The sequence below is a fragment of the Podarcis gaigeae genome, assembly GCF_964106915.1.
Source record: "Podarcis gaigeae genome assembly, chromosome: 4".
Taxonomy (NCBI): Eukaryota; Metazoa; Chordata; class Lepidosauria; order Squamata; family Lacertidae; genus Podarcis; species Podarcis gaigeae.
Genome location: NC_139677.1, coordinates 38,805,130 through 38,832,304, shown reverse-complemented (window position 1 = coordinate 38,832,304; position 27,175 = coordinate 38,805,130). Strand labels below are relative to the sequence as shown.

At 41.0% G+C, this 27,175-nt stretch overlaps 1 protein-coding gene across 2 annotated transcripts in view; it reads right to left on the bottom strand.

Moving 5' to 3' along the window:
* STS (steroid sulfatase) overlaps window positions 1-27,175 on the bottom strand; it is a 102,890-nt gene that overhangs the window by 20,845 nt on the left and 54,870 nt on the right. For both annotated transcript variants that reach the window (XM_083734402.1, XM_083734401.1), the window contains 3 exons: window positions 24,493-24,630; window positions 12,395-12,554; window positions 4,224-4,345 (listed from right to left, as the gene is read on the bottom strand). In XM_083734402.1, coding sequence (XP_083590528.1) covers window positions 4,224-4,345; window positions 12,395-12,554; window positions 24,493-24,630 — 420 coding nt within the window. The remainder of the gene's footprint in view (window positions 1-4,223; window positions 4,346-12,394; window positions 12,555-24,492; window positions 24,631-27,175) is intronic.

Here is a 27,175-nt window from a genome sequence, read left to right as displayed (position 1 = left end):
TGTTAGCCACTTGGGGCACAATTTTTTAGGGACATAACATACAAATAAACAGATGGTGCTGAAATAAACAGATGATGATGACTGAAACTTGTACATCACAAAAGTTAAGGATATGTGTTTCTAAACATACTTTAGCTGGACGTAACATCTGCTGATATCAGTGTAAGATTTACTTTGATGTAAATGTGTTTAGAGGTGGGGGCAAAAGTAGATGAGGTGCTAAATATATGGCCCCTAACAAAAACCACCAGAAAGGCAATGTATTGATGTTCAGTTTTTAAAGAGAGTGAGGTTGGGAGAAGGAAGTGCATGGCTGCCATTTTGACAGCAACAACATATTTGGTACCATATCTATTCAGTGCCTTTACTTGCTAGCAATGCACTTCCTTGACCAAAATTTTATGCTGCGATTTTCTTATTATTTACCAACAACATTTGGCAGCATGAGAGCGGTGTTGTACAGAGGAGCTGAAAAACTGGAAAGGCAGAGAGATGACAACAAAACCATCACAAAGAGCAATTCTGTGAATGCCCAGCCTGATAAAATCAACCACACATCAGAATAAGAGAGCTAAAGAACTGCAGAGATATTTTCTTTGTATAACTGTAGTGTGCTGGAAAGAGATAAGCCCACATGGAGGACCTTTTGGTATCTTGAGAATGTTCTCTGTGAACATTTTTCTATTGTGTCCACAGGGGAAATGGTTTGGTTTTTTTTAAAAAAAAATGATGATCGGTACTGGACAAGAGACCAGTCGCTCAAGTTCTCTCTGGAGGCTAGCAGCTTGAAAGAGGCATGAACAATGTTTTACCGCTTGCCTCTGCTCCCCAGATAAAGCAATGTGAAAATATCAGGGCTGCAATCGGCCAGGCATCTATCTGTTACACAGTGTGAAGAAGCTCAAGCGGACGATGTAACAGGAGTGAAGAATAGCAGGTTCTGCACTTGGGAACATGCTGGGAGGAAATCTGCTATGTCTTTCCAAAAGACCTGAGACGAGGCCAAGGAAAGGCTCTTTTCCCCACTGTGGCTTTTCAAAGGAAGCATCTCATTCTTCCTAGAAACATATTACTGAACTCGGAAGGATGTCTGAAGAACCCTCTCTCTCTCACACACAGCAAATGGTACTTATGGTGAAACCATTCAGAGGAATCAAAAAGGGAAGTGGAGGAGAATGATTGAATCCTGGATCTGTTTGTTGTGTTCTTTTTGAGAGGCTAAATCTCCACCCCTACACATACCCTGCCATCATTTTCCTCTTCCTAGGTCCCTGTACTTCTCTCTCCCAGTCTCTGTGAACTTGTCAGAACTGGTGACCTGGCTCTGCCTAATGACAAGTTTGGATTTGGAGTGAGATGTCATTAGCATGCTTGTTGATATTCATGACATCTCACTTCCAAGCTTGCACAACTCTCTCACTCCTTTTCATCCAACACATGCGTGGCTATAGAAGTGCTAAGCAGATGCCTAGGATCAATAATGCATTTATTTGTTCAGTTTTTAAACCACACTTCAACTTTTAAGATTCCTGGGTAGTTTACAAAATACACATCCATTTATTTATTTATTTAAAAAAGTTTAAACCTTGATCATCACTGTAAAGCAGTGTCTAAACCACTACAGCAGAAGGCAACATATCTGACCTAAAATACTTCCAAAGGGTAGAGTGAAGAGATATGTCTTAAGGTACCATTGAACACTCAGTAGCGAGGGTGTGACAACCAAACTTTCAAGAGGAGAGAATGCCACAGGTGTCAAGAAGACCCTAACTGGCATAAGGGGGAATGTAACTCAGTCTAGAACTGGCCATCTCCCTCATCCCTGGTACATCTAATCCACCATCCTGTTCTCACAGTGGCCAGTCAGATGGCCAGTCAGATGCTTATGAAAATATGCAAAGAGTATGAAAAGACAGCATTGAGTGTCATCCACATATTGGGGACACCATGTTCCAAATTCCCTGGCTGATGTCTCTCAGCAGCTTTATATAGATGCTAAAATGCAATAAACTGGAGAGGGAGTGATTAACCCAGACAACAGTAGATAATTCAAAGGACCTGGACAGTAGTATTCTGGGTGGGCTTCAGTCCCCCATAAAGATCAAATTTGCAGCATGAGCAGCATGTTAGAACTAGTCTTAATGTTGGAAGTCAAGCAACATCTTTGGTACAAAGTAGTTTTCAACAGTTTTTAAACACCAGCTGCAGTCCCCCCTGGGCAGAAGTAGGGTTGCCACAATTATCCACACCCTGGCAATATCTATATGATTATTGAAATGCATTGGACATAGGGTGACCATTCAAGACTTATGTACAATGCAGTTAAACCACCAACTGGGTGGGAATATGGTGCCAGCACTTTTGCTTAAGCAGTAATTGGAATATATGTTGTTGTTGTTGTTGTTGTTGTTGTTGTTGTTGTTGTTGTTGTTGTTGTTTTATAGACACAATTCAATGTGCTAGCTTTGACTGCCAATCCCTTACTCATTCATTCATTTTCATTCATTCATTCATTCATTTTATAGCTCACCCTCCTTCTCAAAGAAGCCTAGGGCAGGAAAACACAAGTGATAAAACAATAACAAACAACTTAAAAATAATTACAATACAATACAGATGCAGAATGGGTAAGAACTTGAGTTAAAAGGCTTGTTGTGTGAGAAAGGTCTTCAGTAAGCACCAGAAATACAACGGAGGATTCCAAAGGCTGGTGCCACAACACTAAAGGCACAATTCCTACATTGTGCAGAATGGACATCTTCAACTCCTCAACTGCAGAGTGCAGTGATGGATTGAGTACATGTGGAGTGATTATCTTTCAGATATCCTGATCCCAAGCTGTACAGTCATACCTCCACTTACGTATCCCTCCGGTGACGTAAACTTCGGGATACGTAAGCAGCAAACCCGGAAGTATATTTCCAGGTTTTTGCCACTCACGCATGCGCAGAAGTGGTCCCTCTGTTTGCAGAAACTTTGGGATTCCACCGGAGCTCCAGAACGGATCCCGTCTGCAACTGGAGGTACCACTGTATAGGGGTTTATATGGCAAAAATAGCACATTGAACTAAGCCCATTAGCTAATTGGCGTGCAGTGCAATTATTTCAATGGTGGATTGATGGGTTGGTGATATCCTGACACAACAAGCAGTCAAGCCACCATATTTTGCACCAGTTGCAACTTCCAGACTAACCTCAAGAGCATCCCAACATAGAACACATTGCAATAATCCAGCCTGGATGCTATACCAGTCCAGAAACAGCTGTAGCTGTCTTACCATCCGAAGCTGGTGGAAGGCATTCCTAATATATGGCTTGGGGATAGGTATGTGAAGGATCACTTGCCCTCATGCAAACCTGTCCACCTCTTATGATAATCTTCTCAGGATCTTCTGAGGATCCTTCCACCTTTGGTGGTTAGGCAGATGATGACTGAATATAGACCTTTCAATGTTGTGGAACCCAGGGAACTAATTCTCTGCTCAGGAACATCCAGCTGGTGCTCACCATGTTGGCTGCCAGCTAAAATTAAATCCCATTCCCTTTTAATGCATGATATTTTATATGCTGCCTTGTGCTTTGATTGCTCTTGCTGTTGTTATTGTCATTGTAGTCTTCTGCATTTATGGCTCTTGTTTTGCTGCTCTGCTGTTTTTGCTTTTATTTCATTGTAATTTAATTTTTAACTATGATTCGGTTTTACCCTTTTTTAAATTTGCTGCTGCTGTTTTGTTTTGTTGTTAACCATGGAAGCCTCTGGGTTGAAAGGCAGAGGTCAAAATAAACCAGACTAAAAAGTATATCACACCTAGCGGGCCTTTAGGGATATACTAGAAAGGAACCAAAATTTCCAGGTGGAGAAGGCCTCCTCATTGCTGAGGTAGCATAGGGCAGCTTCCCATATTCCTATGTAACAGACTCTGCCCAAAGTTTTAAAATTTATTCTGATACTAGAGGCTTTAGCACAGTGACAATGTTAAACTTTGCTATACTGCATGAAATTAATTATCCAATACCAAATTGTTTCCTTTATAGAAACTGGCTTTTTCACTAAGATAAAAGAATAGCAGAGATAAAGGAAATAAGGAGAAGGGTTAGGCACTTCAAGCAATTTATTTGTAACCATAGCCCAAGGCCTTCCTTCTCTCCCGCCCCCAATTCTTTTCAAGTTGCAATAAAAATTGCATAAAATATTTAAAATGGGATCAGACAATTTTACTTACTGTTTCCTGGATGCCAGCGCACTGCATTTAAATATGCATTACAGTAATGGAAGAGAAATTCATGCTTGGATCGGAGAGCAATACCTCGAAGCAAGGGCATCAGATCATGTCCATCAATAATTCTGAATGAGAAAGCATTTCAAAATCAGGGAGCAGAACCCATAAGCTGCCTGCCTGAAAAGGAGTTCTAACTATGCAATTCCATTTCTTAACAAATACTTTTCACAGATACCACTGCACCAAGAGTGTTATGACCAGTTATCACATTACATGAAAGCAAACCTGAGTTTCATGCACCAAGTTAGGTCACCTCCAGTCTATCAGGATTATGTGATTCAGATGCAAACAAGAACTCTCAGTTTGCACATTTCAAGTGGATTAAACAAGTCCACTTTTTAAAAATAAGCAAAAAAACTCCAGACATTTTCCAGTTTGTAAAGTGAAAGGGAAATGTAGTCAAAAGTGTGGGGTCAATGAATGACTAATGGGAAGATGTCAGCAGTTCTCCCCCCCCCCCCCAATTTTTTTTATTGGTTTTCCGAATTTATAACAAACAAATAAAATGAAAACATCAAATACAAACAAACAAACAAACATTTATATTAACTATAATAATTCCACTTTTGTTAACATTGTTAAGTGACTTCCTCGAATCCCCCCAGCTGAGTTTCCATTATAGCAGTTTTCCAAAACCATTTTCACATAAAATTTACTTAGTCAATTAATATCTTTCTTTCTTTCTTTTCATATTGACTTCTATCCTTAATATTATACAATTTCACATATTTAAATCCTAGGCCAATCTATTACTCACAAGTATTTCTATTTAAAGATGTCAGCAGTTCTGGAGGGAAGTTCCCCCCATAATTCCCCTATTATCAATGCAAATGTCCCTGCTCATGTCCTTATCTATTGCTCTTTTTTATAATGATATACATAAGATTTTTATTGAACCATTTTTATGGAAATTCCCAGATGCATTTTGTGGGTTTTTGTGGTTGTTGTTCCTTTCACATCAGAACATATTCATTTCTTCCAGGCTAGCTAAATTTTGTGCTGCTGCATGTAAACCCCCCCCCCCCCAAGGACTAATTTTAGCAAACTTGTAATTTTGTTTTATATTCCTGGCATTCTATAGTATAATGTGGTTATTAGCCATTTTATTGTTGTGGCTCTGTATTTTGTTTTGCTTGGTATTGTTTATGCATTTATACAAACTTTCTTTGTATAAAGACTGATAATAAAGAGATTGATTGATTGATTGATTGATAGGAAGATGTGAAAACATCCCACAAGCAATTCAAGATGAATGCATAACCACCTCTCAAACAAATGAGAATGAATGCTCAATAAAGTCCAAATATAATCTAACCTCTCTGTAAGAAAATCAGGATGGGTGCTCAATTAAATAGGTAGCTGGGAGGTATCTTATAATTTGTAGGGACTGTTAGCCAAGCCTGACTCTTTTTGATCAGTATAATTCATGTGTTTCCAGAGATGCATCTGTTCCATTCATAGGATACATTTGAGGTGTACATTTTAAAATATTGGCTATGTCTTCCCTTCATATTCCTGATTATAGGGCTCATTTTGTCTTTTTTAAAAAAACCCCATACACATGCATAAGCCCCATGCAATTCATAACATAACAAATTGCTTCATGCATTCAATAAGAGAGTACAGCATTCAATTTGTTGGCAGAGAAGGTAGGAGTTGAAGTTATAAGCTAACCAAACATGTTTCCATTCATTAAATTCTCAAATATCTCATATTTACTCACAGGGCGGAAATGAAGCTACAGTTTTGGCATGGTGCGAATCACAACATTTACAACTGTTTACAGAGAATTAACTCAATCTGGAGCATGTTTTGATTGAAGCGTATTGTATATTAAAAGTCTGAAGATGCTCTGAAGCATATCGGATGCAAATCGTGCACTCAGGGCTTGCACCCCAGGACCAGTGTAATAGATTTCATATATATATGTGGTGTTGGCTTCAGTTTTGGGTGACCTTGGCCAAATTCCCCCAGTGGGCCAAGATCCATCCCACTGTCACTGACGGTTGCCGATTTGATAGCACAGTTTCCCAGAGAAGAGCAAGAGGAGCCTTCTCAATCTCCTTACTTTTGCAATGACCGCTCCCCACATTAAATGGAGGGCTCCCTTTGTGTGGGCACACACAGCCCCTGGACCCTAAATGGCACCATTAGCACAGGCTTGGCTTCGCCTTCCCTCAGGTGGGATACCTGGAGGTCTCTGCCTACCTCAGTCAGTTGCCCAATCCCACCTGGGGAGGCATTGCCAAGGTGATCAGGCCAGGTAGGGGGAGGAACCACCTGCCCACACAATAGAGTGAAGATCATACCTGGGAATCGTCAGTTGGCTCCAGAGCTTCTGCCACCCTACCCACCCTCAGTTAAGACTTCTTTTGCAGGTACCTTTTCTCCACAAGTACGCGGGCACTGCTACATCAAGATCGCTGTTGAAGGGTCGGAAAGGAATTCTCCTGCATTGGCAGGTTTGCCTTTCCCGTAGCAAAATGTCACAACTTTGCTGGTATCAGGCCTTGGGCGGAATCTTTTAGTCTATCTTCCCTGAATGGGGAGGCGTGCAGAGGTGACCCATGCCCCCCTCCTCTTTGTGGCAGCGATACCAGGATTCCCCGTTAAAGGGGTTGTTTGAGGGGGGCTTTTGCCATACACCTAGAGGTCGTCATTGCTCTCCCCTGTGATGGCGGCGTAACGGGGGTGGATGCTCTCTGCTTGAACATATGTTCTCCAGAGCCAGCCCATTTCCCCCCCCCCCACTGGATAACCCTGATGTTCCCCAGATCCCTGGCAGGCGACTGGGAGGGATAAACGCCCAATGCCTGAGCCAAGGTCTACCCACATCTGAAACATAATAAAGTTGTGGCCAATTTTAATCCCATAGCACGTTGTCTTGAGTCGTTATTCCACACAGAGGCTGCCCAGGATTTGGGGGACTCTGCCTGTCCATGCAAATGAAGGTTCTGAGAGTTGACAGTGGGCATCCTGCATGGGTGTGGGCCTTTTCAGGTGTCCAAGAATGCCTACTCCCAATGCCAGCCCCACCCAAATGTCTCAAATTAAATCACTGCATTCTTAACAAATGCATGGAACAAAAAATAGGGAAAGCACTTTCTTCTAGTGCTGCGAATCCCTCTTTTTAAAAAACTAGAGTGATGACTACAGTGTTGCAGCATAAAGAAAAAAGACATTCCAAAGGGTTGTATTTCCATGAAATCTGTACACATCGAGACGACTGGACAAATGAAAGCATGACAGAATTACTATTTATATTGGATGTCCCAAGGCAATGATGGATCTAATCTTTCACATCCTGTACCCTTCCAGTCCTGTCTTTTCCCACAGGCATTTGATAAATCATCAGTTGTACCAGAGTGTCTCTTGACTGCAGTTCTGCTGAAATGCCGCTGTCTGGTCTGTCAGCTGGTGCTATGTATATGTGTGTGTTGCATAAAAGTAAAAGTGACCTTGCCTTTTTTGCCCTCAGTATAGTTTGATACCCTGGCAAAATGGGATGGACTAGGTCACTTGAAAGCTAATTGGCTGCTGAAGTGGGCATCTTATACTGTAATTGGTTGCATGGCAAGTAGCCTTTGGAGCAGTCACATTTGAGAGGGGGATGAAGAAGGGCTGCCAATGCTTGGATAATTTGTTTGGAGTCATTAAAACTGTGTTATAAATAAATCAACACTGAAAGAAGTAAACCATCACAAAGCAGTGTACTCTGCAATGATCAGGTGCTTAAGCATCAGCAAGAATTCTCTATGTGGATTAGGTAAAGGTAAAGGGACCCCTGACCATTAGGTCCAGTCGTGGCCGACTTTAGGGTTGTGATGCTCATCTCGCTTTATTGGCCGAGGGAGCAGCAAACAGCTTCCGGGTCATGTGAGCAGCATGACTAAGCCGTTTCTGGTGAACCAGAGCAGCGCACAGAAACGCCGTTTACCTTCCCGCTGGAGCGGTACCTATTTATCTACTTGCACTTTGATGTGCTTTCGAACTGCTAGGTTGGCAGGTTTAGCACAGTCTATATGATCAAATCATAGAACTGTAGAATCAGAAGGGACCCAATGGTCATCTAGCCCAACCCATTGCAATGCTGGATTGGAATCAATATTTCAATCTGTTAAATGGGAAGAAGAGAGGTGATTCAAAGTCTATTATCTCGAAAAACAATGGGAGAAAATGTTCAGAATTCTTGGTTGAACACGTCAGAATGTAAGTCAGTGATTGGCAAAATGGGAAAGAAGCAAGTGTAAAGAATGGCCCTAACCAATTTAACATAAACCCTGAAAATATCACATAGTGGTGCATCAACCCACTTCTTCACTGTGAGCTAGTGATTTCACAAATACTGTGTTCAAGTCCATAATGGATTTTGCAATATCCTGTGTGTGTGTGTTTTATGCTTCATTTAGCATTATATTTATTATCTCACTTTTTAGCCAAGATTTCAGACAAAACAGCTTGCAATTATAATCCACAAACAGGAGCACTATATGTTAAAACGATATGAAGGTTTGTGTGGCAGCCTATTCTAGTTTCTGGCAATATGGTCCAGATTCCAGGCTGTGCCCTCTAGACAGAGAAAGCAAAAGAGTGGCAGATGGACTTGGGGGCAGCTGGTGGTACAGATACTGTCTTGGAGCAGCCTGCTATGCATCAGGTTGAAATGGTCTGATTCAGGTGATACCATGAAGGGAGATTAATTGGTGCCTGAACAGTGGAGCATTCTCAGAGCAATTGTGTTAGCCCTGAAGGTGAGCATCCTATGGACTCTGGTTCAGGCAGCTCAATTATTAGAGCCAGGACCAATGGCAGCCCAAAGAAATGATCCCTTAATTCTGTAGGATTCTGTTCACATAGAATAGAATAGTACATGAATCTTTAGCACCATGTTCTAGAAACTAAAAGGGCATTAAAGTAATATGAAGATTGATTCTTAATATGCAAACATGCATAGAATTGTAATCTTCTATATTTTGGGGCTGATCCTGCTACATTATAGAAAAACTAGGCTTATCCAGTTTAGTGGGCATGCTTAACTCCCAGTGGCTCTGATAGAACAAGGAAGCCTAACTTTCACTGAATGGCATCCTTCACCTATATTACTATACTCCTAAATAAAAGCAAACTAAAGTCAGTGTACTGAAAGAAGCAAAGATCAACAGTGTTGAAGCAATGATTCTTCAACATCAGCTTTGTTGGACTGGTCATGTTGTTCAGATGCCTGATTATCATCTTCCAAAGCAACTACTCTATTCTCAACTTAAGAATAGAAAGAGAAATACTGGTGGACAACTAAGAGGTTTAAAGACACTCTCAAGGCAAATCTTTAAAAATGCAGTATAAACACAGAGAATTGGGAAACACTGGCCTGCAAGAGCTCCAACTGGAGAATAGCCTCTAGCAAAGGTGCCATGGACTTTGAAGAAGCATGAACTCAGGACGAAAGGGATTGAAACATCAAGACCTTGTTCATGGAAGACAACATTGCCTGGCTACAAGTGATTGCCAAAGAAGATACTCCTAAGATGTGTTGAGTACTGACATTTTGTAAAAAAGAAATAAATAGATAATATTTTAAACAAAATATTTGAGTTAATAGCAACTGTATTGTCAATTATTTGGCATGGGACTTCAAAAATAGAACGCGCCAGGTATGTGCAGATTTCCATTCCTCATCAGTGGTATTCACCTAAGACCCATTGAAATTATTCAATATTACTAAGTCAGGTCTAATAATTTATAAAGTTTACTTAGTTGAATAGTACCCAATAAGTTTTAGGCCCAAATATGTCCATGTCAGGCAGAACAATTGGTTCATCACAAGAGCAAACTAACTTTTAAAACACATTTTTTCTCACTTTTTACCTACAACCATAAGAGCTACATTTCTACCCTCTTGACAAAGCTTTCATTGCTGGGATTCCCAGGACTCTGCCATGAACTATTAGAGCCCTAACCAAATGTCACCTGTCTGTGCACTGGTAATTGGAGAAATGACTGAACCCAAAAAACAGCCTAGAGCAGCATATGGCAAGTCTGCTTTGAAAGAGCTTGCTAGCTGAAGCAAAGAGTAGAAAAGATATTCTGAATTTAGATCAGGGGGGTGGGGTGACTTTTAAATTTGCATGATGTAAATGAACACCAGTTGTCAGGCTAGTATTACTTTAGATCTGCAGGGGAAAAGTTCACAGCTGGTGATTTATTGAGTGTATATAAGAAAGAGCAGAATGATGCTGGCGTCACGCCCAAGCATCTATGACTTGATCAAAAGGAATGTGTAAGGTAGGTATAGAGTACTGTCAGGAAGGAAAACCCATCTTCTTCAGCCACGAAGAGAAAAAGTAATTAAAACACTCCTACTGATGCTATTACGGAACTCAAAGATCAAAGCACCTGAAGGGCTTATGGAGAACCTGAAAGTTCAGCTATTTAGCATGCTGTGGAAATGACAAATCATTGCAGTCGGCAAGAACAGCTTTAAAAATAGTGTTACGTATGATATGGTCATAGCAAAGTTAAAGGCAGGTCTAATGCAGCATGTTCTCATTTGATGTCATGTACAAAAGGTTCAGGTAACATTATGGCATACCTAACCTTATTGCATTTTATCTTCACATCAACCCTATAACATAGTTTGGCCTGAGATAGTGACTTGTTCAATGTTTACTCCTTCTATTTAATGATTAAATATGAATTTTCAAATGCAACCTAAGCACTTGACGAGAGCAAAATCAAGCAAATGGTCTGCATGAAAAAGCCATCAGAGAGAAGACAGTAGAGATAGAAGCTTCATGTCAACCTTATCTTTCAATGTTCTCAAAATCATCAAATGATGCCCTGGAAAAGACCCTGATGTTAGGAAAGATTGAGGGCACAAGGAGAAGGGGAAGACAGAGGACAAGATGGCTGGACAGTGTTCTCAAAGCTACTAACATGTGTTTGACCAAACTGCGGGAAGCAGTGGAAGACAGGAGTGTTTGGTGTCCTCTGGTCCATGGGGTCACAAGAAGTCAGACACGACTAAACAACAACAACAACAGCAACCAGTGGTAGACTGCATGTATGATGCAGTATCAGGAAGCATTTGAACCTAAACCACTAAAATTAAACCCAACATCATGTATTAAGAGTATGCCCTACAACATGCTTATTGACAGAGCAATCGTATGCATGACTGCTCAGATCTGAGTCCCAAAGAGCTCAACGGGGCTTCTTCCCATGTAAGTGGATATAGGATTGCAGCTTAAACAAACTAATAATGCAGCAGTAGATAACCTTTCACTCTAGAATAGCCCTGCAGCATTCAAAAAGACTTCAGTGGGGAAAAGCTGGGTTAATTAGATGAGTGACTGCACCCTTAGGAAAATCCTGCTGCTACTACTACTACCACCAATAAAATAAAATATGGAAACTGGCTTTCCTTTACTCATCATAGCCCCAGTGAGGAAACTATAGTTATAATGAAGTAATGACTTGACTGCTACATTGTGCAAATACTAGTAATAGACATAAGAAAGTAAAATGTATATACAATTTCCATAGAAATGCAACACATCATAGAGAAAGGTAAACTGCAATCCTTGTCCTTGACTTCCCATGCTAAATGTGCAGGAAGTTATATGGAGGAATTTCAGCAATACCTGCTTGCTGAAGCCCAGAAAAAGTTTTACTGTCTGATTGTATTTATTTAATAAAATTTATAGGCAGCTTGACATCCCTCAGGGCCATTCAGCCTGCTTTACGAATATGGAGATATTCACACATTATATATGACCACTTGCCTCACAGGATACATCAGCTCCTGTTAGTAGTGAGACATCTAAGGTGAGCAATTGATTTGGGGTCATTTTAAGTAAAGCAATTATTATGGAGCTGAAACAACAAAGTTCAGAATGAGACAATGGAGAAGGTTAAGAAACAATGTGAAGAAAGAAGTGGCAACTATGAACCAGTTATTATTTAAAGAAATGCCTGACACATACTAGTTTAAGACATGATAAATAATACTGAGAACAAGTTATCCTTAGGACTGTTGAAAGTGCCTTCAAAAGCAGCAGAGGTTTGTTATTTTGGGGTGTTATGTCTTTTATGACAAATGAAACAACATTCCATACCTGTCACTGGGCAGTGATGCTCCAGCAAGTTTAACTATTGTGGGGAATATATCCATATTACTTGTGGGCTCATCAATATGTGTGCCAGGCTTAAACACTCCAGGCCAGCGGAGAAGACCAGGTACTCGAATCCCTCCTTCCCAACTTGTAGACTTTCCACCTAGAGAAAAAGGATCACAAAAATTAGGGATGGGCAACTTGAAGAAATCCAGATGTTATAGGACTCCAACTCCCATCATACTCAGAGAGCATGGCCAATGGTCAGGGCTGATGGGAGTTGTAGTCCAACAACATCTGGCAGGCCACAGGTTCTCCATCCCTGTAATAGTCCAATCAAACAATTTGCCAGATTGATCCATCAACCTTCTTATCAACCCAAATGGTGCCCCATTTGTTAACTTTGTAGGCAGCCTACCTTTAGCACAACTGAGAGTCTCGCCAGTTTAAGGACAGGATTATGAAACACTGTTTGGAACAAGGAAGTAAGTCTTGCTGTTGTTGCTGTCTTTGAGCTTTTACAGTAAAATGTTTGATGTCTTACTCTTGTCTCAATTATTAGATACAGCACCATGATTAATCATGGAGCAGATCTTTTAAAAAAACAGCATTGTTTTTAATAACAGTCCTTGGAAACTTGAAGATGCAAGCACCACCTTAAAGAGACATTCTCCCACACACTCACACAAAGGAAGAAAATGTTTCCTGTACACCGCCTAATAACAAAGGATGTACACTTTTGGCTTCACAGTGATTATTTTTGCTTGCATAAATTTAATCAACAGACAAATCAGCCCAAACTCACATGAATAATAAATTCATGATTTATTAAATCAGGTTGCACTCTTATACATTTCTTCTGAAAAGATAACACATGCAGCTTGCCCAATCTGCAAGTGGGCACAAAAGATGGCAGTCAACTAAGTTTTATTTAGTGTGGACCCACTGATATTGTAATAATTGTAGTGGAAAGCTGAAATTTCAAGGGAAAACTAGGATTCTGGTTCTTGTACTTTTTCCTAATTGATAAATCTTTCTCAGACTAGCCATAGTGAGACATACTTCAAAACAACAACATCACCATTTAGAGAGAAATCTACGTACCAGAAAAGGATGGGTGGGTTTTTCATGTCCATCCCTCATGAAGGCTATACAATCCAAATTTCTGTTCACATAAGTAAGGCCACCATTCTGGCAGCATCTTGAACAAAAATATTTCAGATAATGGATTCCACCACCTTACGAGCTAGGTAGTTTTTCATCATTACTGCAACTCTGATTGGTGATTTTTGCCAAAGAACACAAGCCTATGTACCAGAAGCAAGGAAGCAATGGCACGATTGTCCTTTAAAAAGTGGAAGTTTTGCCCAATTGAAGAATTATTATTTTTTGAAGTATAAACTCCGGCTTATTTTGCATCTCTCCCAAAAGGGCCACAAAATGCTTATTTAACTTAAATACTGTTGTGAACTGAATTGTCCGTGACCCCACACAAAAATAATCCTAGGGTTGTGATGCTATTAGCTCACCAAAAATTACCTCTCTATGTGCTGCAGCACTGAAAATGTTGGGAAACATTAGAGTGGATTGCAAAAATAAAGCAGTGAGTATTGTAATTGCATTCTATAAATCTATGCTGCAGCAACACTTGGAACACTGAACTGTGTGCAGTTGCGGCCACCCGCTTTTCTTTTCTTTTTTAAGGATATAATAGAATGAGAAGATGATTGTTATGGGGAGGAGAATGAGATCTTTTCCTGCCAAGAAATTGTGGCTCTTTAGAATAAAGATGACCATGAGGCGAAGCAAGCTCAATATGTTTTCCTTACTGCGTTGAAGGAAAAGATGGAGTCTCCCCTCTCCCACACGCTACATAAATAAGCCAATTGGACTGTTAATTGAACCTTAATTCAGCATTGATGAGGGGACAGTGTTCTCCTAGACAGCTCAGTGAGCAAACTACTCAGCGGCGGCAAGGCAGCTCTGTTCTTCAACACTTCATGGCTGCTGCCTGCTCCCCAGTATCAGCCCCCTGAGGTGGCTGCTTCAGTCTGCCAGACGGTAAGCCGGGGCCCTGCTCAGAGATGGTATTTGATGGCTGTGTATCTTTCTTTCCCCTTCCTTCCTCTGGAAAACCTTCTTCAGGGGGTTGCCCCCCATCCACATTCAAGCAGGAGGTAGGTGCCAGGGAAGGGTAACCCATCAACAGCATTGCTGTGCTTATCAGGAGAGAGGGTGAGACTGTAATACAAGAAAAGCATTGCCTGAAATAGGGAGAAGGCATCTTGCTCTAGTTGTCTACTGACACAAGAACCCTTTGTCCAGTTTTTCGTGATTCCCACCTCCCACTGCAGCTCTGTATAATGCACTGCTGGGTGGGTGAGGAACTGACCTTGGAGAGCATCAGGGACTGGGCAGAGGAGGAATGGTGGAGACTGCCTCTCCATCCTAACTCCTCCAGGGAGGAGGAAGAGGAAGACAGTATAGATTTACAACAGAGGGTTGAGGGAGGTAGCAGCTCAGAGGCAGATGAGGGGAAAAGCTGGGAAATCATGGGACAGCTGGAACAACACCCAGCTGACACGTTGTTATTAGAAAGCATTCCAGACCCTCCATCTCCCAGAACCTGGCGAGCCTTAAAAGTAAGAGAGCAAAGAGCTGAAAGACAGAGGGCATGTAGCAGCACTCATAGAGGAGGCGATGAGAATGATGAACGAGGAAGTGGGAGAGACGGGGGGCGGTGGAGATTCACTTTGGACAACACCATTACCCAAGAGGCTGGGTTCTATAGCCTCTTTCTGTAAAGACTGAAATAAAAAAGGATGGTAGGAAAGTTTTCCTTGTCTTTATAATTTCCTGGGCAACCAGCTGGGAGCTGCTGACAGCATCCTGACAGAGAGATAGGGGTTTTTTTTTTTGGGGGGGGGAGGTATAGGGTACTTTAGAGGAGATGATGACAATAAAGGCGTAGTTGCATGAGCTGCCTTCTGTCAATTAACCCACAGACAATATACTAGAGATTTATTAAAATTATGGATGGTTTGGAAAGAGTAAACACAACTTAAACCATGTTGAAAGGGGATTAGAAAGAACTTTGTCCATGTTTACAAAGCTACTATACCTCTTAATTCCATATGTTAGTGTCAGACTCTGACTTTCCGAAACCAGCTAGATGTCAGATATAATAGTGATCTATCAGTGAAATCCTACTTATGTGTACTCAAATGTATGCACCATTGATTTCAATAGGACTTACTCTCAGGAACATGAGTACAGTCATACCTCATGTTACTTTTGCTTCAGGTTGAGTGTTTTTACGTTGTGTCCCGCGGCGACCCGGAAGTACCGGAAAGGGTTACTTCCGGGTTTTGCCACTCACGCATGCGCGCAAAATGATGTCACGTGCATTCGCAGAAGCGTTGAGTCGTGACCCGCACACACACACGGGCGCAAGTTGCGTTCTGCTCATGTTGCGAACGGGCCTCCAGAACAGATCCCGTTCACAACCAAAGGTACCACTGTATAGGATTGCAGCCTAAATGGACCATTGGTCTGAACCAGTAAGGCAGTTAATTAATTGTCTCCAAAAACACTGGCAAATGCATTTTGCACACTTAAAAATATTTAATGCTTCTCTTTCTTCATCTGGCGTGTGATTGCAGTCAACAGCTTTGTTTGCTGCCTTTCTGTACCTTACCAAACATTCCTTGAGCATGTCACCTTCAGTGCCAATACCCCATGAGGTGTGAAGAGAGAAAGAAGCAAAACTGAAAATCCCCACTTCATGAGTGAGAATGAATAGCAAGCATGCTTTTGTGAGGCAGACAACAACACAGTATGAGAATGTAGAATGGACATGGAATATGCATTATTTCAAAGGCTCCAAAAATATATATATTATCTGTTTGGAATGTGTTGGCCAGAAAAAATCTGAACAGAATTTCACGAAAGGCAACCAAAGAACTGGTAGAAAGATCTATTATTTCAGGAAATGAAAAGGCCATATTTTTCAGCAAGTGATAGCAACAATAGGTGTATCCTCTTGACAGTATAATATGAATTAAATTTAAAATCAATATGCTAGTAGTTTGTGTTTCTTTTTGCTGCGGCTGAATGTGAGGTTAGGAATGCAATATTCTTCAGTGAATTAAAATGTTGGATCAAGGACAGTCTTTCATTTCATGTCAATATAGCAATTATCACAAGTGGAAACAGCTGAGAAGTTTAGGAGTTAAAACCACACTAAAAAAAAGTTCAAAGCAATGCTCAACTACTCTATTATCTAGCCCAGTAGAAATGAACAGGGAAATTCAAAAGAATAAATCAGGGCCAATGAAGTCCACACGTTATTTCATTTCAGCTGTGTTGTTATATTTTGATCACAAATAGTATACTGTGTGCAGTTTGAAGATGACAACTATGTTAAGGATCAAACCCATAAAAATGGCTTTAAAAATCTAAACTAGTTTTAAAAGGGGGGGGGGACCCAACGTGAAAATATCAGCTGCTTTCAGTCTCTCTTATTGGACAGTTAAAGCACTGAATATTTAGTAGTTTCAATTTGAATTTCAGTGTGAACCTTCCTGTTTGATAAGGGAGAAGCTATTGTCGAACAGCTATGCAAGCCATATCAGAATCAAGCTGTGCATATATATATTTTTTTGCCAAAGTCCTGAAGACCAATCATAGCTCAGACAAAAATGTTCAAAGGTTGGTTCCAATGGTTGAATACAACTAAATCATTGTGTGCATTGAGCAACTTCCACAAGCACAACAGAATTTCCCTCCCCTACACCGCCCCAGCCTTCCCCCCCCCCACTTGCAACTGCTCAAATCTGCTCTGGGGTTTCCCCCAAGTATCTGGAGGATATTTGGGAGTAGTGGAGGTTCACAGGAAGAGGAGAGGGAGGGGACATTTCATTGTGCTTGAAGAAGTTGTCTCATGTGCACCATGATTTAGCTCAGGCTTCCTCAACCTCGGCCCTCCAGATGTTAACTCCCATGATCCCTAGCTAGCAGGACCAGTGGTCAGGGATGATGGGAATTGTAGTCTCAAAACATCTGGAGGGCCATGGTTAAGGAAGCCTGATTTAGCTGAACACAACCCTGTTGCTCTGGGAACTGTGGAATCCTGAGATAGTCCAAAGCCCACAGCCCATAGAAGCTGCCATGTTTTCAGGACAAATGAGCTATGTGATTCCAGAGTTTTTCTGGCAGAGTTTAGGCACTCTGTAACATGCCTCAGCCCAGCCTTAGCCTTAGTGTCAGGGTAAGACAAAACTGTTAGCAGGGCCAGGTTTACGTAATACATAAATATAATATCTGTCGTCATTTTAGTTTCATGGTTTGGATATTTTATCGCTGTGCTGACTGAAGGTATATAATGCTTTAAATGGCTGCTGGTGCAATTGTGTGTTGTACTGTAGATGGTGACCCTTATTGTTCTGCGGAGTTTTATAGTTTTAATATGTTGCGAGCTGCACTGGCAGGGTCAGATGTGAAAGACAGCACACTAATGTTGAAATATATAAATCTACCCTGAGCATGGCCTGAGAAGCTCATGGAATGCCAAACTGCTTTGCTCACAAGTCTCAGGAATGCCCTTGAGCTGTGTCAGGGTGGCCCAAGACATATTGTTGCCTGAGGCAAAAAACAAGATCGTTTCCCTGCACTCCACATGCAAAAGCCCCTTGGAGTGGTAGTGAAATATTACTTCAGCACTGGTGACATGAGAGGGCTCTTTGGTGTGCTTGTGACAGCAGCCTAGCAAATACGGGTCATTTAACATCCCCAGCTCTTTCCTCCAACAGACTGGAATGACAGGGGAGCTTCTCCTGCTGCCCCAGCACCTGACACAGTTTTACCTGATGGGAGGGTCATCCCTGAGCTATGTCAGGGAATTCATGAAACCCAGAAGTCCTGCCATTGGGGCTTTTGAACACTTAATTCTAGTGCACGGAACATGAAAGATAATGCAAGGCATTCAAAAGAATACAGGGACGGGGACAGCTGGAGTTGCTCTCCAGTCACAAAGTAAGCGAAAATAAAATGTAAAATACTGTTTTAACTAAGCTCTAACAATCTGATCAGGTTCAATGGACCTTGATTGGATTCAACAGAATGGAAATAAAATTGGCAATAATTGTGTTTATGACCAGGTTATGTCTAAATAACCTCTGACTCAACTAACATAGAGATACTTCGGATATTCGGTCTCATGAGCAAGTACTGGAATAACCATGAAAGAGAACAAAGATGATAATGGCATGATATTCACAGCAGCAATAAAAACAGCAGTTGCAACAGCAGCAGCATTGAAACTAAACTAACCAGATTTTGAAAATGAGACTGAGCAGACTAGAGAGTATTCAGTGTATCCCAAATGTGCAAAATAGAAATTCCAGATGAACAATGTTTCATTTTAAAGTAATGTCCATAAGTTCTTGTTTTGCTGGGCTTTGGACCTGTGCTGATTTTTTTTTCTTCTTCTCTACAGTTTTTGGTCTGGCTCCTGGTTTAATACATATATGTTGATGCTCTGTGCTCTCGGATGTTATTATATTAAAGGTAAAGCGACTCCTGACCATTAGGTCCAGTTGTGGCTGACTCTGGGGTTGTGGTACTCATCTCGCTTTACTGGCCGAGGGAGCCGGCGTACAGCTTCCGGGTCATGTGGCCGGCGTGACTAAGCCACCTCTGGCGAACAGAGCAGCACACAGAACCGCCGTTTACCTTCCTGCCGGAGCGGTACCTGTTTATCTACTTGCACTTTGAGGTGCTTTTGAACTGCTAGGTTGGCAGGAGCAGGGACCAAGCAACGGGAGCTCACCCCGTCGTGGGGATTTGAACTGCCGACCTTCTGATTGGCAAGTCCTAGGCTCTGTGGTTTAACCCACAGTGCCACCCACATCCCATTATAATATAATGGTTATTATATTAACCATGTATAAATTGCACTTTTAATTGCAAGCCTCCTTGGACCCTTTGGGAGCCAAATGGCAAGATATAATTGATTTTACAAATAAATAAATTCAGCTGAAAATGTTCTGTTGAGACTATCCTCACAACCAGAGTTTTCAGTCCACACAACTGATGCCATTTTGTTTTATCGAATTACTGCTAGCTGCAGCCAGGCAATTTATTTCCAAAAGCTCTTATGCTTCATTATTGGTTCTGATCTGGCTGTGCATTATGATAAATGATTGAGTTCAAATTGTGAGGATACACTCAGAGCTTTCGAGTTAGGCTAGTGCCAATTACTGTTGAGCAGATAATGGCATCTCCGATGAGAGGGTTAATTGGTTGGATTGATCTTCACATGTTCATATATGGAAGATACATTATTGAGAATCCTCATCGCAAACACTATAGAAAATTATGCTACAATTTCTGTTTAGACAAACCGATAACCACATGGTTCAACTCACGAACAATACATATGCAATATTTTATTTTATTTTCTCTTCTGGTTTTCTATAGTCCAGAGTAGAAAATGTTTGATATGTTGGACCTTAGGCCTTAATAATCGTTATTTCCAAAGGAAAACATATCAGGGTAAACTTGGGCATACTTAGTTAAACATTTAACTACACGCAGAGACCTTTCTGAAATCAATCCTCTTAATCTAAACATTGAAGATCAAATTATATTTTGATATTGAGCAAACGGTACAAGACAAAGGAAAAGGTAAATATGGTTCTGAATATTTAAACAGAAATGTGTGGTGAGAGACTATTCCCAGGATTGGTGAACATCATTCAAAGCAAAGAAAATAGAATGAGTAGCTAAACGGCTCCCAGCAGTCTTCCTCATCCTAGCATGACCAAGAAAAATAACTCAGAATGGGACAGAATGGGATAAATTGCTGGCTTATGTGATCATCAGCTGAGGCCCTCCTACATGTCCCTCCTTCACAAGAGTTCTAGAGGATGGAAACACAAGAATGAGCCTTTTCTGTAGTGCCTCCTCACTTATGGAATGCTCTCCTCAGGGTGACTCAGCTGGCACCATCTTAGGTGCCAGGCAAAAACATTCTTCTTCTCCCATGCCTTTAGCTAATTAAATAATCTATGCCTTTTTAAACTTCTGTGAGTGTGAGTGTGTGTTTCATTTGTTAATATGTTATGTATTTTTCTGTCTTTATATTGAAAACTGCTGTGTGATCCTTGGATGAAGGGTGGTAGATAAATTTAATAAATAATAATATAGGAGCAGATTTGTTGTCACCAGGGGCAAAGATCAGCTTTAAGCCCCAACCGAATAGTGTGCAGTCCTTTACTTTCTCCTGTAAAAGGAATGGGTGGCAGTCATATCTTCATGGAAAAGTAAAGTCATGGACTTTACATGACTGCAAACCCTGCCCTCTATGCCTGACTCTGGGTGGCCAGAAAATGTGCAGAAGAATAGATGCCTGTGGATGATAGAGGTCAGGAGTTCCAATGACTGTGGGTGCCCTGGGCTGTGGGTGTCATACAGCGTGCATTGCCCTGCCACCAAAATTTGTGGGTGCCCAGCCCCTTCATGGGGAATTTTGCAGGTGCTCAGGTACCCAGGGCCCCAGGGAGTTGGCACCTATGATAGAGGTGATGAAGCTATGGGCCTCCATTTGTTGTTGGACTCAATACGCATCAGCCCCAGCCACCAAGGCCAATCAATGATCAGGGATACTGGGGCTTTGGGATGGATTCAATTAAACAGTTGCACTAGCAGGAGTCAGCACAATGAGCTCCACTAGTTCAATGGGGCTTCCCTGCCTCCCCACCCCACCCCAAATAATCTCTTGAGGGTTGAGGGAACTCCCCAGAACAGCACAAGGGTGAGTGGAGATTGTTTCATCATCATTGGAACAGCAATGATAATGTGGTCTGAATTCCACTCTTGTCATCCAACAACACATTGGGCATATTACTTCCAGTAACAGAGGCAATATGACCCTCTAATTACTAGATGACAGAAACCTGACTGGGAGAATGCTTTGAGTTAATGTTCTGATTGTGGGCTTCCCATAGTCATATGGTTGGCCACTGTGAGACCAGCATGCTGGAAAAGATAGGCATTTGTTCTGATCTATCATGGGCCTTCTTATGCTATTCTGGCAGCTGTTATCACGATATCCAAAATTCTATAGGGCTAACTCATTTGTTGTTAGAGGAGCAAAGTTAGTATAGAAAGGAATAGTGTAATTCATCCAACTTATGTTCTTATTTATTTATAGACATTAACAGAGCAGTGCTGTTTCCACAGGGAAACAGCAACCGTGTCACTATGGTAACATACAAATCTACACTTAAGAGATGGGACCCTCTGTTTTACTTTTCTAGCAGCAATTAATAATTTTATTCAAACATTTGGATCACATTTTCCAAAATGTCCTTTTTAATTACCTAATCATACAAACTTTGGATCACACAGCCATTCATTTGTTTAATTTTTTAATATAATTTAATTCCAAAAATACTCTATAAACAGGCACAATCAGATTTTAATATAGCTTTCTAAACTTTCTCTCGAGCTTGGGCAGCTCATTAAACTAATTAGGTACTCAATTCAGATGCTGATGTAGTTCTGCTTCTTCTGATAAGAAAGAAAAAACAAGCCTTACATTAATTTATGAATTTTAAAGTATGACATGTTACAGTAAAAAATAATGTAAGAAGTGAAAAGGGAATTTATAGTAGTGGATGAACGTGTGTGGTTTACTGTGATTTTTGTATGCTTCTTAAATATCAAATAGCCATGCTGTATACAGTTCTGGTTGTGTCGCTTCAAAAAGGGTAAGTTGGGAAATGTTCAGAAAAGGGTGGTCAAAATTATCAAGGTGATGAAGCAACTCCCCTATGAAGATTGCAGTGTTTCGAACTTTTTAGTTCGAGAAAAAGAGAGTAAGAGTTGACAAAATAGAAGATAATAAAGTTATGCCCGACATGGAGAAGGTGGATAGAGAAAAATGTTTGTCCCTCTTTCATAACACTAGAGCTTGTGGGCATCCAAGGAAGTGGAATGTTAGAAGATTCAAGACATGTAAAAGAAAGTACTTCTTTATGTAAGGTAAAGGGACCCCTGACTATTAGGTCCAGTCAAGACCGACTCTGGGGTTGTTGCGCTCATCTCGCTTTATTGGCCAAGGGAGCCGGCGTACAGCTTCCGGGTCATGTGGCCAGCATGACTAAGCCGCTTCTGGCAAACCAGAGCAGCGCACGGAGACGCCGTTTACCTTCCTGCCAGAGTGGTACCTATTTATCTACTTGCACTTTGACGTGCTTTCGAACTGCTAGGTTGGCAGGAACAGGGACTGAGCAACAGGAGCTCACCCCATTGCAGGGATTCAAACCGCCGACCTTCTGATCAGCAAGTCCTAGGCTCTGTGGTTTAACCCACAGCACCACCTGCATCCCTTGTACTTCATAGTTAAAGTATGGAACTAATTCCTATGGGAAGCAGTGGTTGGCATCAACCTAGATTGTCTTAAAGAAGTTTTAGAAAAATAGATGGAGGAGAGGGCTATCAAAGGCTACTAGCCATGATGACGATGTCCTGCCTCCCTGGTAGGAGGCAGTAATGCTTTTGAGTACCAATTGCTGGAAATCAAGCCCTTGTGCTTGAATCCTGCTTGCAGGTTTCCCAAGCTGCATCTGGTTAGCCATTGTGCGAACAGGATGCTGGACGTGATGGGTTATTGGCTGGCCAAAGTCCTCTCAAGTCAAGAGTTTTTGTTACTGATGATATTTTTTTCAATGTGAGTCTGTTTCATTATATGCAAATTCATGCTATTATCTTGATCAGCCTTTCCCAAATGTGAGTCTCCAGATCCTGTTGGACTATAACTCCTATCATCCCTAGCCAGTAGAGGCAGTAGTCAGGAATAATGGGAGTTGTAGTCCAACAACATCTAGGGGCCTGAAGTTAGGAAAAGGCTGTTCAAGATTGCAGTTCTTTGGGCAGCCGGTCTCATTAGGCAAGGCATTCTCCCCAAATAACGCAGAATTTGCATCACTATTTTCTTCCTGTAGAATGAGAGTTGGATAAGTGAGACACGAACAAATAAAGCTAAACTTCTAACCCCACTCGTATGGTTGTAAGCCCCATTGAATTTAATAGGATTTCTTTCTGAGTGGAGGTCATTAGGAATACACTGTAAGAGAGCATGTGCTTATTCTGAGAGAAAGTAAATCTAATGGGTGTCTTTTTAGGATTTTATGCATGTTAATAGAAGCTACACAATAAGATTACTAGACGCTGGGTTAAAATAAACAACACTGTATAAAATTTATCACTTGAATATCAGTGATAAATGTGTTACTTAAACACACATACTTAATATATGTTCTTCAAGTTTTACAACTATTACTTATATGTCTGTGACATCCCAAAAGCAATAACATTCACAGTCTTATACTAAATGTATATTCACTTTCATGAAAAAAAACATAGAGCATTTGAGTACGGTTATAATCCTCGAAAGATTCCACCAACCGTGTCTCTGAAAATTTTTACATATCACTTGGGAAGACAGGCGAACTAATGCCAGTATACTGGAAGAAGCAAAGATAACCAATGTCAAAGCAATGATTCTTCAACATCAACTTTGTTGGACTGGTCATGTTATTTGGATGCCTGATTATCGTCTTCCAAAGCAACTACTCCATTCCGAACTTAAAAATGGAAAGTGTAATGCTCATGGCCAACAAAAAGTTTTAAAGACTCTATCAAGGCAAATCTAAAAAAATGTAGTATAAACACTGACAATTGGGAAACACTGGCCTGCAAGCACTCCAACTGCAGAATGGCCTGTACCAAAGGTGTCATGGAGTTTGAAGACGCTCAAACTCAGGACAAAAGGGAGAAATGTGCTAAGATGAAAGCATGAAACCCTGACCATGATCAACTCCCGCCCAGAAACCCATGTCCCCACTGTGGAAGGATATATGGATCCAGAATTGGCCTTCACAGTCACCTATGGACACACCATTAAGACTGTGTTCATGGAAGACAATCTTACTCAGCCACAAGTGATCACCAAAGAAGAAGGAGGAGGTTATAATTGTACATTTCCCCCCCAGCTCTTGTAAAACACAATAGTAAGAACAGTAAATGGCTCATACCTTTATATATTCCATTGTAACCACCCTGGACTTCTCCGTTGGCTGATATTTCTTCCACATGTGCCCCATGATCAGATGTGAAGTACACAAGAGTCTGCTCACGTAGGTGCCATTGATCTAATGCATGGAGAATCTGCCCTTTAAAAATATAAGGAAAAGGAGGCAGGATGATAAAAACTTATCAAATCCCTCTGTCAGTGGAAGAACATAGCCATCATCGCTAGTAGCCATGGAAAACCTGAAATTTAATGAATTTGTCTAATACACTTTTAAAGCCATCCAAGTTGATGACATCAATACATCTTAGAATCATGGAATCAGAGTTGGAAGGGAGCCTAATGATAATCTAGTCCAACCCCCTACAATGCAGGAATATGCAGCTGTCCCTTATGGGGATTGAACCTGCAACCTTGGTGCTATCAGTACCACGCTGTAACCAACTGAGCGAATCCCATAGTTTAACCATGCACTACTTCTTTTGTTAGTCCTGAATCTTTAAACATTCAGCGTCATTGGATGACCCTGGATTCTAGTATCCTGAAAGAAGTAATAAAATCTCAGGAAATTTGGAGATGGGTGGATTCAGTATCTGGTGTCTGGTTTTGGGGCCTCAGCATTTGATCAAACATCCCAGTCCCAAACTCCAACCCAAACACCATCTCAGGATAAAGCTCCATAATTTAGATGACAATGTTTAAGATGACAGAATGTAGATGAAGGCTTTTGTAAATAAGCTGATTAGAAATAAAATGGCCAAAAAGATACCCCATGAAGTACAGTGGTGCCTCGCAAGACGAAATTAATCCGTTCCACGAGTCTCTTTGTCTTGCGGTTTTTTCATCTTGTGAAGCACGGCTATTAGCGGCTTAGCGGCTATTAACAGCTTAGAGGCTTAGTGGCTTTAAGAAAAAGGAAAAAAAACTCGCAAGAACTCGCAAGACGTTTCGTCTTGCGAAGCAAGCCCATAGGGAAATTCGTCTAGCGAAGCGACGCAAAAACCGAAAAACCCTTTCGTCTTGCGCGTTTTTCGTTTTGTAAGGCATTCGTCTTGTGGGGCACCACTGTAAATAAGTGCTATATATCTGAGAAGACATTTGAACCTTGCTGTAAAGCCTGTATTCTAGGCACTACAACATGTAGCCAGAAAATAAAGATATTATGTTATATAAGTATCTGATGGAGAAAGCAGCCTTTTTATGCACCTGCTCTCTCCAGCCAGTAGTTACACTACTTCTAATACATGGGGGGAGAGAATCAAATCTATTTAATTTTTAGTTTTTCCTATAATCTATGTTTAGGCTACAAGCCCATTACTTGGGAATAACCCCCAAGGAACACAATGAGACTTACTTTTAAATAGATATACAGTCGTACCTTGGAAGTCGAACGGAATCCGTTCCGGAAATTCATTCGATTTCCAAAACATTCGAAAACCAAAGCGTGGCTTCTGATTGGCTGCAGGAAGCGCCTGCAGCCAATCAGAATGTGCAGAAGCCCCATCAGATGTTCGGCTTCCAAAAGAACGTTCAAAAACCTGAACAGTCACTTCCAGGATTTGATTGTTCAGGAGCCAAATCGTTCGAGAACTAGGCTGTTCGACTTCCAAAGTACAACTTTATATAGTATTTCATTGTGTGTGTGTCTTTTTGCATGCCCAAACAAGATCCTTCTATTTTTTCTTCTGCATTCACCGCTACATTCACAATTCTATTAATTGTTTCAGCTTAAACATAGTGCATCTTCAGACTTCTCAGGATTCATCATGACATTTCCATTTGCACTCCATTTCAAGCCAGTTCCCATCCAACTTCAGAGCCCAGCGTTCTTCCTCACAGAAGAGTGGAGACCTAATAGCTATTTCGCTTTTTATTCTGCCAGGCAGTTCCTTGTCACATAGACTTGTTACGTTTCTCTCAATTCACCCATTTCCTTGTTTTGTGGAACTATGCATCTCCTGTGGAGACCGGTAACACTTATCTTACCATAGATTTTATTTTTTAAAAAACAAACAAACAAAAACCAAGTACTCCATAGATGAGCAATAAGCGACACTTTCCACACCAGCTTTTTCATATATATCTATTTTAACGCGAAAAGAGAAACCCTCTGTAGCTGGTTGATATGGATCCACAAGAGCTAGATGGATCTCTCTGTAATTGATCAGGCAGATTTGATGTCTGGAAGTGTATCTTGCTCCCATTAGTGTTCAGTCAAATTCAGGCTTGTATGCATTAGACCTGTCATTTATATGTATGGAATTTACCTATTTATTTAGGTTTTTATTCTGCTCTGGTTTCTTACAATTGGTTTTAATGTTTATACTATTGTGTGAGTCACTTTGGGTTACTTTGTGGAAAAGGCAACAAATAAATACAATAAATAACAAATAATAATCCAGGTGCTGAGGAAAAGGTGTAGGATGAAATTCCTTCCCTGAATGGAGATCATTACATCTCCTTAGCAGCGATGCTGTTGCCAATACAGTGGTACCTCGGGTTAAGTACTTAATTTGTTCTGGAGGTCCGTACTTAACCTGAAACTGTTCTTAACCTGAAGCACCACTTTAGCTAATGGAACCTCCTGCTGCTGCCGCGCCGCCAGAGCACAATTTCTGTTTTCATCTTGAAGCAAAGTTCTTAACCTGAAGCAATATTTCTGGGTCAGCGGAGTCAGTAACCTGAAG